Source organism: Lolium rigidum, chromosome 7, assembly GCF_022539505.1.
Source record: "Lolium rigidum isolate FL_2022 chromosome 7, APGP_CSIRO_Lrig_0.1, whole genome shotgun sequence".
In the NCBI taxonomy this organism is placed as follows: domain Eukaryota; kingdom Viridiplantae; phylum Streptophyta; class Magnoliopsida; order Poales; family Poaceae; genus Lolium; species Lolium rigidum.
In genome coordinates, this window is record NC_061514.1 from 79,657,819 (window position 1) to 79,670,057 (window position 12,239).

Consider the following 12,239-nt stretch of genomic DNA (forward strand, 5'->3'; position numbering starts at 1 on the left):
GATAAGTTTTTGATAAACCTTATCTTTACGGATTCGGAAGTCGCTAGCGCAGAACAGTGCCATTTTACGATCCGTAAATACGAGTTCTGTAAACTGAATTTTAAATTTTAAGTTCGTACGGGTTGTGCTAGAGATGCTCTGACCATGTTGCCCCGTTCTCCGGTTAGTCGTCACTCCCCCTAATAAATCGAGCAGCCAAGAAAACCATCGGCCGAAGGGCACGCCCCCACTCGCACGCACGCATCAACGCACGCTCGCGCGAGCGGCGTGAAATCTACGGCTGAATCCTTCGATTACCTGCCGCCCCCCTCGATCACGCCTCGAGAGGCGGAAGAGCTCCGCGGCGAGGAATCGGTTCCCCTCCCCCTCCCCGCAGAGACGTGCATGTCCGGAGCTCGCCGGAGTCGGAATGCCCTGGTGCCCCGGAATCGGGCCGCGGGTGCGCTCCTTCCTGCGCGACTACGACGCGCTCCAGTCCCTCGCCCTCGCCCTCATCTACCTCCAGGTGCGCGCGCGGTTCCCTTTGCCTCGGTTCGATCGGATCGGCTCACGAGATCGGATTACCTTTTTCTTGTTGTTGTTGCTTCTGCTGTTGTTGTCCGTGATGGAAAGCATTGGGGGCAGAAGGTTTCAGCGCGCTGTATTTATTTTCACACGCTTTGCTGCATTCTTGCGGCTCCCGATTCACCCTTATCTGGGATGTATAAGTTCATATTAAATGCGGTTTAGATGGGATTCGACATAGTAAAACTGTTCTTGTGCGTGACGCAACCTTGGAAAGAGAAGTTATGGTCCTGTCTGGTGTTGGAGTCAAGTTTGAGCACAGCAACAATTCACTGCTTTAGTGAAAACTGTGTGCCTTTGGGATCGTAGATTTGCCCGAATTTGGTAGTCTTTGATTCTTGAAATGTTGGAAGCACCTAGACCTAGGCGATTTTATTTGATTTAATCCACCTTGTGGGCTCCGAACTTCATTTCGTTTCTGTAAATGCAGTGGGGTTAACTCGACGACGCCGCTGACCTATAATTGGTTCAGTTTTGCACCTTGGAGTTAGTTATGCGCCTTCCTTAGTGCTTGAATAATGCCTCTATGAATCAACTTAAAGTGTTCATTATGATCAGGGCCGAGCCGGAAAAATTTGGACCCTGTGCGAAACTTAAAATATGGCCCTACCTCACTAGAAAATTTGAGCTAGTAAATATTTTTAATTTATATATGTCAGAATATTTGACAAGTACGTGGAAATTGGATATATTAAAATCCAACCTATTTAAATTCAGCTTGCATAATGTTTATTTGAACAATATTACACTCCTTTAGTTTTCTTTGAATCTCCTTACTTTTATCTCATGCACTTTTGGGTACCAGTTTGATGCTTTCTCAAATCTTGATCTTAAAAAACTACATACTAAAGAACAAAAATTAAATTAAATGGCTGAGACATCATTAATCAATTAAAGAACTCTCTGTCAAAAAATAAGTGACTCAACTTTGTCTAGATGCGATCTAGACGTGATCTTAGTACGTAGATCCATTCATATCTAGAATAAGTTGAGTCACTTATTCTAGATATGAATGTACCTAGACAAAGTTGAGTCAATCATTTTTTACGGAGGGAGTATTAAAAGTTGTTAAATAGCTAATTTGCTAGGAAATTAGATGGAGACGATCTACATCCGCAATCGAATTCTAAATATGAGAGGAAAGCATTGTACAGTACTATAAATGATAATTAACCCAATTAAACTGGAGGTCACCTTGGGAATAACTGATCAAGGCCGATGGATAGGAAAAGAGATTAACCAAATCACCCTCCTCGGTTTCTCCGATGGCCTTGAGCAACCGCAGCTCAAATCCGCTGACAGAAATCAAGAGTGAGAAGGGGATCACAGATTTATCAGACGGTTTGACGCAATGGCGCTCGACGGGTCGAGGATCTAGAAGGTCCCACCGTTTTCTTCCTCTGTTCCTCACGTTGCCATCGCTAGGAAGCGGGAGGTGGGAAGGCTAATCGACCGAGTGTTCAAGTGCCTGATCAATCGGCCAGAGACACGGAGTGCGTTCATGTCTGGGAGCCACATTCAGGAATTGAGGGTCAACGCCCAGGTGAGGTCCAATCAGAATGTGCATTCCAGCGGCATTGGCAGTGCAAAAAAATTCTGGTGGGCTGTCAAGCCTATCTGCATATATATGCCTATACGAAATTTGGGGCCCCCAAATTTTTTGGGCCCTTTGCGGGCTGCACAGTCTCCACACCTGCAGGCTAGGGCCTGATTATGATCATCGATGGTGGCATTTTGAAGCAGTGAGTTCTGGTCTAGTTGATAGATTACTCCTTGATACCACCTGGGTTGTTGTTCTGCAAACTGAAAATTCTAAATATCAGAATTCATTGTATTCCAGGCGTTTACAGTATCAAGTGTCTGTCTTGTTGGTAACTAGGGAATGCTATTTGATTTTTTTTACTATCAAATTTGAGAGAACAAGTGATTACTGGCCTTTTACGCATGTTATGAAGCTTATATATTGTGTTTCAACAGTTAACAACATTCTTAGATTCAGTGAAGCTTAGGGTACTTGCTTTATGTTTATTTCATTGGATAATATGTGGTTAATGGATTAATGCTTAGAATTTGGAATGATTTCTCAGCAGAGTTTTTTTCAAACTAATGTATTTGCATAATATGATCTCTATATTTTTCTAGATTGGTTGTGCGCTAATTGGATCACTCGGGGCACTGTTCAATGGGGTTCTTGTGATAAACCTTGTGATAGGGCTATTTGCTGTTGTTGCGATTGAGAGTAGTAGCCAGAGACTTGGCCGGACTTACGCTGTCCTTCTCTTCTTCGCTATCATCCTTGATGTTGCATGGTTTATACTCTTCTCACGTGATATATGGTATGCCTTCTGCAACCACTATCTTTCAGTTTAATAACTTATTTTTCTTTTGAAATGTGAATGCATCCTCGGTGCACATGGGAAAAGAACGAGAGTTTGTGGTTCTGCACAATAAATTTACTGTTGTTATAAGTGCTATTTGATGTTTTCGCATGGCTTCATAAACTTGATGAAATAGAGAACCAATACAAAATAGCTGTCAAATTAACCCCCCCCCCTCCCCCCTTTTTTAATCTTTTGGGTCTTGCATTTGATTGCCCGGAAACCAGACATTAACAGAAGTACTAATGCCATTTTTGGAGCCAGCCAAGCTGAAACTAATCTGATTCCTATGGTAGTTCTTTCGCCGTTCTTTGACATATTTTGGATACTGTTGAAGTTTAGGGCTCACCTTTGTTTCTTGAAATTTGTTCAGAATTATGATTCCCTTTTTACATCTAATTGTCATGAAATTGCCTGAGATTGTATATGGATGTGCATTTTCTTTTCAGTATCGTATGTACTTATTCTTTGTTAAGTTCTGTCATTATTACATTATGAAATGTATTTTTTTTCTCTATGGAGTTTGGCTTCTTATATTACCCCATTTCTGTAAGTCCAATCCATTTAGCATGTCTGTATCATTGGACAGATGTGGATATATTTGGTAGCGTGCTTTCTTTCTAGTGTCAGCAAGAATATTCTACTGTTGAATTTTGAGAGTTCTATTATTTGCTCACTCTATCTATTTGTACAGGAATTGTACCCCTGATGAGAAGTATGGTCAACTTTTTGTCTTCTCGCTCAGACTAGCATTGTGGATGCAAATTATTGGGTTTTCAGTGAGGTTTTTGTCTTCATTCATATGGATCCAGATGTATAGTTTAGGGGTCTCATCAAGCACCCCAATGTATTATGAAGCAAATGATGCAAGAAATAGTTTCTTGAGCCCCCGATCTAATTCAGTTAGACGGAGTTCCATGGCTGATGATATATTGGGTGGTTCAATTTATGATCCTTCTTACTATTCTTCTCTTTTTGAGGATGTTCGAAACAATACATGCAACCATCAGGTGTGGTATGCAGTTTCTTGCTTAGCAGCTTTTATGAATATTCTAAACACAGTATTTTGGTTAAATATACGATGATATTTAGGTGTGGAAAATTAATGCTTATTATTTTGTCACATTTGCAAGAATAAACCAAGACTCATAGATTGTGTTCTTCCATGGAGCGAATCAATATGTTGACCTTTCTTGTTGCATCCTGTTTTGTTTTTCCATGGAGCGAATCTATCATTCATAATTATGTGTTCTAGTTGTTGTGTAAACAAGGTGTGATTGTGGATGATCAGCAGAAATGCATTTCCGTTGTTCACTAGAATAAATTTAATATGCTCAATTAAAGTTGTTAATAACTAGTTTCAACCTTAGTTGTCAACACATTGAACATATTTATACTAAAATGCATAGGTTGTTAACTATTTACCAATGCTGCAACCTGCTGGTATATGTCAACGTTGCTAGAAGCCTAGAATATGTTAATTCACAAGGAGCTTCTCTGTCTGCAGGGTGATAAACAATGTGGTAGTAATGATAGCAGTTCAACGTCTGCAGGCCAGTCTCCACGACTTAAAACTTTTGGTAGTAGATCTTTTCTGTCTATCATTTAAATAGAATAGATCATGTTTATTCTTAGAATTCTCATCTTCCATCATACTTTTGATATATATGAATGCTTGAAGAAATATCCTGAAAACAGTTAATAAATATGGTCATATGAAACCATAAAAGCAAACTATGTTGCTATGGGTCCTTGATGCCTAGCTTGAGTTGGCCTAGTTGGTTTTTACCATATCATCTACTCCCTCTGTTCAAAATAATTGACTACTCAGTAGTACTACTTCCGTTCCAAATTAATTGACCCAGCTTTGTCTAGATTAACTGTATGATGTAGGTATTATTTATACTTTATTAGAAAGCACGTATTATTTTTTATTTCCACATGTGCTCTCTCCATTTGAAAAAATAGTGCATATTAGTTTCGTCCAAAGTCAGTTTTTGTAAAGTTTGACCAAGTTTTTTTAAAAGTATGTCTTGGTCAATGCTCACTAATGTTTCCCCGCAAAAAAAAGCTCACGAAATTTGACTCAGCACAAAACTGTTATGTACTGTATGTTGAAAAGGAGGGAGTAACAAGTAGTTGAAAGCAATAATAATAAACAACAATAATAATAATAGTGGCAATGATGAATAATGATAGTAATAAAAAATGCAAAATCGTGTTAGATAACAGAAGATATCTGTAGTCACTTGGCCAAGAGCTGCAGCTTTTAGCTTATTGACGTCATGTGTTACTAAAAGCATTTTTGTGAATTACTTATTCAAATTAATTTGTGTAGAGAAATTGTAATGACATTGATTCTGACTTGCATTCTGGGGCATTTTCTGATATTTTTTTCTCTTGAAGGTTGAGGCTGGACTAAGAAGACCCCTGATCTCATGCTCAGTGGAGACAAGTTGAAGATGAAACTTACTTTTACCAACTTGACTATCTGAGTTCTCTTTGAAGCTCATGCAGCCGTTGCTCTTGTTGAATTAGACAGAGATTTGTACAGTGTAAAGGTTCATGCCTTGGATGGTGAACAAGAGCAGCAAGATATTACGACAGGCCGTTGCATGTGCTGTTGTGCATTTCTTGAACTTGGACAAGAGTTTTGGTGTCAATCTGGAGGCTTGTTTTGCTCGGGGCATGGTCAAGCTAGAAGGCTTCCCGAAGCGCAGTGAATGCTTATACACCACTGACTGGTTCAAGGCGCATGGAATATTTCGCTGCTCGGTATATGTTCCATTTCCCAGACATTTGTATTGCCTTTAGTTGCCAAAGAAATGAGGCTCCTAGTTTAGTCGCTGAGTAAATTCCAAAAAACCGCAAGTTGGAAAAACTACCAATATCCATCAAAGTTGCAAAAAGCCACTGGAATTAACATGTGCACTGATTGTTGACTTTTAGTCATGTTAACGATGTTTCTGATATGTACGCAAAAAAGTATATGTTTCTGATAGTAGGTCCCACTGCCAGGGTATTGTGGCAAGACGAATGGCTCCAACATATCCAATTTGGTTTTCTTTTTGTAAATTTTTGTGGGACGCACTTATTAGCCCTCTCCCAGTGAGGCAATTTTTTTAGGGAGCGCCTAGAGAGATCAGTTGCTTGAGACTTATTAATTCTCAGTAGCTTATTAAGCCGTGAATTACTTTAGTTTTGACGTCTAGTACGTGTAATTGGAAAAGACCCGTTGCAACCTACATGTAAGTGAAAATTCTTAGTTGCGGCACATATGTAACTGGAATTTTTTTGGTTGCAACCTACATGTATGTGGAAATTCTTACTTGCAACATAGCTTGCAACATAGGGCACTCGAAAAATCTCAGTTGCAACGCTCATGTTATTGAAAAAAAAAATTCAGTTGCAATCCACATGTAAGTGGAAATTCTTAGTTGTGATGCATGCGTAAAACTGGAAAAATCTCAGTTGCAAGCTTATGTAATTGGAAAAAAAAATCAATTGCAACCCACATGTAACCGAAAAATTCTCAGTTGCAACCCACATGCAACTGGAAATATGTTGTTTGCAACACACGCGCAACTAGAATGTGCGGCGTAAGCGGTTCCATGAGAGAGAGAAAGATACCTTGTGATAGGAACCGTCACCACGAGCCCACTCCGTGAGCCCACTCCACAAGCCCACTCCGCGAGGCCCACAAAAAACAAGTCAGCCCGCATCGGGCTAACAATAACACAAACAGCCCAAAAGTCAAGTATGAATCTACAAGCACAAAATACGAATCTCCAAGCGTTCAACTTAAACTTATTAAGTATCAGGCGCCCGATCTCCAGCAAATCCGTTTTTTTAATATCGTTATTTCAGGCCACCTTAGATGGTCCTATTCTTTCTGCGCAGTGCCATCTTCGGTGGTGGAGTTCCAAACGATCTTGCAGTGGTAGTCTGTGAGGACGAGCGTGCCGTAGCGGTCGTCAACTTTTACTCAGTTCACCGCCTTCTCCGGCATGTCGTCGTCCTATGCGCTATGCTCCTACCTTGGTGTCGACAACCTCTTCACCCAGCCTAGCCGCCACCGTGGCGAGGCCATGCAGCGTGAACATCGCTGAGATGTCATGCCTCGGGTGCTGTCGCACCTTGGCTACTGTCGAGCACATCACCACCTTGTGGACACCACATACATGGCACACCACCACCTCGTGGACACCACGAACATGTGCAAGGATTGTGGGGCCGCGGTGGTGGCGGCAACGTCTAGGAAGGCGCTACCGTCATGGACGACGTGGAGCTAGCTCGGCGAGCGGGACCTCGTTTGCGCCTGCAGCGTTGCGCTCAAGAGAAAATTCTACTCTTCACCGTTTCCTGCTCCCCAGGCTTGCGCCTGCTTGCCCGCGCCGCCCCGAGTAAGGGGTTGTCCCCATCTGTGCACCGCCGCCCACTCGAGCTCGGGCACACTGCTCCCTCGCAAGGCCGTCGTCCGCCCTTGCCGAACCTCGCTAGGGGCCGCCCATACCGGACCTTGCTCGTGGCTGGCTCGGGATCCTCGCTGGGGTCAAAAGAGCCCGAAATAAAAAGAAAATTAGTGAGAGAGAGAGAGGAAGGATGGGTCAAAAGAGCCAGGAATAAAAAGAAAATTAGTGAGAGAGAGAAGAAGAAGAAGGACCTGTCAAGTAGGACCTCTAAAATTTACAGAAAAGCCCTATAGTTAGATATGCATCGGTTGTAAGGCCTCTCCTTTGCCATGTCACCATTGACGGTGGGACTCCCTGTCAGAAACCTTGTTAGCACATATTAATTGAAGGATCAATGCACATTAGAAAGAACCAGTAATCTACCCGTGCGTTGCTACGGGAAGAAAACAATATATTACTTTCTTCGTTTGAAATGGAAAATGACTCAATTCCCCTGGAGGCTGCACCGCTTGCATGCTCCGGGTGGAGCATCGATGGATGGCGCCTTATCATGTGGACGTCATAGCTTCCCTTCCATATGCATGGGCCCAACAATCTTATCCCTTCCCCTAGTCAGATAGTCCCCTAAATCGCGTTGTCATCTCCGTCCCAACGATGGTTGGCCTTGAAGGAGTGTGTCACCGCATATCCACGCCTCTCACGGTTCTCCTTCTAAAAGGACGAGATGTCGCCTAGAGGGAGGGGGTGAATAGGCGTCTTAAAAACTCTTACATATTTGGCTTGTAAGAATGCAGAATTAAACTAATGTTTATTTTACAAGCACAAACCCTAAATATGCTAGGCGTGAACAACAAGTGATAGAAATATATAATAAATACTTCAAGCTCGATGGCTATCACAAAGGGAAGTAAACTCGGGTATAGAAATAACCGAGGCACGCAGAGACGAAGATGTATTCCCGTGTTCCCTTCCTTTGCAAGAAGGTACGTCATGTTTGGAGAGGTGGGGATCCCACGAAGGATTTCCCAACGTCACGAATGCTCACCTTCTTCTCCGAGCCTATCCCACGAAGGAATAGCCCTTTCCTTATGGCTAGCTTTTCCTCCACTCCGGAGATGGCAAGCTCCACAACCACTTCACAAGCTCCAAGAAGGAGAAGCCCGTGTCCCTTCACAACCTTCCACGAAGAGGTCACCGGGAAACCAACCAAGCCAACTAGGAGGTCACCCTCCAAGAGAAACAAGCTCACAGTCTCTCAGTCGAACTAATCATGGTGGAGAGCTCAACAATATGCAATGATTTAGAGCAGGAACATCAAAGGTGTTCAAATCCTTCACAGTCAAATCCCACCAAAGCAACAAATGCTAGGATGAGATTAGAGAGGAAGAACAATGGAGAAAATCAACAAATGACTCAAAGATCTAGATCCAAAGGGTTCCCCTCACTTATAGGAGAAATGGATTGGTGGGGATTGTAGGTCTAGATCTCTACCAAATCCCTGAATAATATGCAAGAATCATGGGAGGAATGGGAGGGTAAGCAAGCTCAAGAAAGTCAAAAACGTGCCAAAGAACCCTAAGAACAATGGGGACGAAGCCCATTTTGTAGCCCCTCAAAAATATGACCGTTTGTGTCAAAATCGAGCCAACCCGGCACTGAAATCGGTAGGTACTGGATTTTTGGTATCCTACCCGGCATGCCAGGCCAGATACGGGGCTGCCCGGCAGCAGCACCCGGCCTGCCGAGCCACACGCCGTAAATGCGATAACTTTTGCTTCCGAACTCCGATTTCGATGATCTTGGGCTCGTTGGAATCACGGCAATGAGCTCTACAACATTATGCATAGAAACATCATAGTACAACCATTGAGTAAGAACAATAATATAAAAGGTTTGGCTTATATAGAAAATATCAAACCCGTAAAACCTCAAAACATGAAAACGCAATAGAAGATGCATACGAATTCCATTTTTGATGAACTTGGACTTGAAGCTAGCAACAAGCTCAAGAACCTAAAATAAAGAAACACGAAGAAGCAATAAGATTTATGGAATGCAAAGCATGCAAAAGGTTGAGCTCCCTAAGATGATGTGATCCAGTTACCCAACCGAAAGCCCCTCTTGATAGTGCGGATATCTATCTTATAACCCGGTCTCCCAACTGTAGGGATTTGTAGCATAGAAAACAAAAAATTCCTACCGCAAGAACGAATAACAAGCCAAGATCTAATCTAGTAGATGGTAGCAACGAGGTGTAGATCAACATATCCTCGAAGATCGCTAAGCGTTAACGAGATAAATCTTGTGGTTGATGTAGTTGATCACTTGCCACTTTCAAAAGCGCATAGAAGATGTTGACGGTGCCACAGTCGGGAAACACCTCCGCACTCGGTCACACGTACGGTGTTGATGAAGACGTCTTCCCCCGTTCCAGCGGGCAGTGGATTAGTAGATCCTCCTCGGAATCCCGCCAACACGACGGTGTGGTGACTGTGGTGGGGGAGATCTCCGGCAGGGCTTCGCCGTAAGCACCGCGGGAGAAATAGGAAGGAGGGAGTAGCTAGGGTTCGGGAGAGGGGGGGCACTTGGGGCGCCGGCCTTGGGTGCCCTTGGTGGTGCGGATGGCTTGGTGTGGCCGGCCCCCTCCCCTCTCCTCCTCTCTATATAGGTGGAAGACCACTTTGGAGTACAACTCCCAAACTTACCAAAATTGGAAACGTAGAGGGAAAGGGATTTCTCCCTTTCCTTCTTCTTTGACCGGCCAACATGGTGGAGTCCACCATGGACTCCACCTTTCCACTTGGTGGGTTGGCAAGGGTTGGTGGAGTCCCATCGGGACTCTACCTGCCATAGTGATTTATTCCGGATGATGCTAGAACCTTCTACAACCTTACATAAATTCACCGAACCATTCCCAAACTTGGAATGTAACTTCCTATATATGAATCTTTTTCTCCGGACCATTCCGGAACTCCTCGTGATGTCCTAGATCCCATCCAAGACTCCGAACAATATTTGAACTCCATTCCATATTCCATATCTACTTAAAACGACATCGAACCTTAAGTGTGTCACCCTATGGTTCGTGAACTATACAGACATGATCGAGACTCTTCTCTGATCAATAACTAATAGCGGTATCTAGAGATCCATAATAGCTCCCACATATTCAATGATGACTTCGTGATCGAAAGAACAATTTACATACGATACCGATTCCCTTTGTCTCGCGATATTTTACTTAACCGAAATTTGATCGTCGGTATCTCTATACCTAGTTCAACCTCATTACCGATAAGTAATCTTTACTCGTTCTGTGATATGACATCCCTTGTGAGCCAGTCACATGCTTGCAAGCTAGTTGGATGACATTCCACCGAGAGGGCCCAGAGTATATCTATTTGTCATTTGGATGGACAAATCTCACTCTTGATCCATGTGCTTCAACCCTATAATTTTCGAACACTTAATGCCACCTTTATAACAACCCATTTACGAAGTAGTGTTTGGTGTCATCAAAGCATCCATCCGGTGATTAACATGATCTCGTGGTCGAAGGATTAGGTTACTATGTATCTTAAAGCTTGAAGCAAAACAAACTTAATGACTTGATCATATGCCACGCTTACTATGGGTGTACGTCCATCACATCATTCACTTAATGGTATGATCTTGTTGTTAATAACATCCAATGTTCATGATCAGGACACCATGATCATCTATTCAACAAGCTATTTTAACAAGAGGCTTACTAGGGACTCTTTTATGTTTACAAAACACACAAGTATTAATGTTTCCGGTTAATACAATTATAGCATGGGAAGTAAACATTTATCATGAACACTAAGATATAACAATAAACACTTTCATTATTGCCTCTTGGGCATATCTCCAACAATCTCCCACTTGCACTAGAGTCAATAATCTTGTTTACATTTGCAAAGATCTAACACCTTGGCCTTCTAGTGCTTGTCATGTTTGCTTATGGGAGAGGTTTCAGTCAACAAATCTGACATGCTCAGAAACATATGTATTTTGCAATTCATTTGCGTCTCCACGCATCACTCAGTTTTTCAAATGAGTCGGCATTAATCGTATATGTTTGGTCTTCTGGTGGAACCTTAATTCCGTGGTTTGAAATATGTTACCAATATTGTCACATACAATATAGCTTCATAGTTCGGACACTACTGGAACTACACCAAGTTCTCAAAGAACTCCTCGACTCAAACACCCTAGGTCATTGTCAAAACAATGATATACTCTGCATTCATTTGTAGAATCCATCACAACATTTAGAACTCATCTAAATCTAGCATAGACTTCGTCTACCCCATTGTGATACCTTTTAATGAACACTTAGCTTAATTGAGATTGAATTTCATTTTTATATGTGACAAAACTAATATCGTTGCAACACCTTACATCGATTTGTTTGTCATTACCCCATATAAAACTATATATTTATATCCTTGGCTCTGACAAAGCACTAAGAGATATTCTTACTGTTGTCCAATGATCATCATATGAATCATTCTGATATATGCTCGTAACACCTTAGAGCATAGGACATATGATTGTGTACATATTATTTGTGATCTAAAATCACTCATGTGTTTTTACTCATTGAGTGTCAAATACACTCAAGTCTTGTTGAATCTCCATATTGAAAAGAACAACTTCTTGCGTTTTCATATTAAACTACTTCAATATTCATTCTATGTACTTTACTTAAACTTATTATGCGCTTCAATCTATCTTCATAGATCTTGACGCTAAATATGTTTTTAGTCCATATCCTTTCATTTAAGTTAATTTTCAATGAAACCTTTTAATCACATCAAGTACATGATTACATAATTTATAATCAATGATATGTTATCCA

The 12,239-nt window shown here is 41.9% G+C and overlaps 1 protein-coding gene across 5 annotated transcripts; it reads left to right on the forward strand.

The window, feature by feature from the left end:
* Window positions 1–200: 200 nt before the first annotated feature.
* LOC124673122 lies at window positions 201–5,979 on the forward strand. 5 transcript variants are annotated; one of them, XM_047209250.1, is made up of 5 exons: window positions 201–505; window positions 2,707–2,900; window positions 3,637–3,957; window positions 4,450–4,522; window positions 5,349–5,979. In XM_047209250.1, exons 1-5 carry the CDS (start codon window positions 410–412, stop codon window positions 5,400–5,402), a joined length of 738 nt encoding a protein of 245 aa, XP_047065206.1. In that variant the 5' UTR covers window positions 201–409; the 3' UTR covers window positions 5,403–5,979. The 5 variants fall into 5 exon arrangements, with proteins under 5 accessions (XP_047065206.1, XP_047065207.1, XP_047065210.1 ...); XM_047209251.1 differs by having other exon boundaries at window positions 4,450–4,495; XM_047209254.1 differs by having other exon boundaries at window positions 203–505; window positions 3,637–3,952; window positions 4,450–4,495.
* The last annotated feature ends 6,260 nt before the right edge of the window (window positions 5,980–12,239 follow it).

Excerpts from the sequence above, each read along its gene's own strand:
- LOC124673122 (XM_047209250.1), top strand. The coding sequence starts at position 410 with ATGCCCTGGTGCCCCGGAATCGGGCCGCGGGTGCGCTCCTTCCTGCGC. Across the intron at positions 506-2,706 it reads TCGCCCTCATCTACCTCCAG|ATTGGTTGTGCGCTAATTGG; the intron begins GTGCGCGCGCGG and ends ATATTTTTCTAG. Across the intron at positions 4,523-5,348 it reads TCCACGACTTAAAACTTTTG|GTTGAGGCTGGACTAAGAAG; the intron begins GTAGTAGATCTT and ends TTTCTCTTGAAG.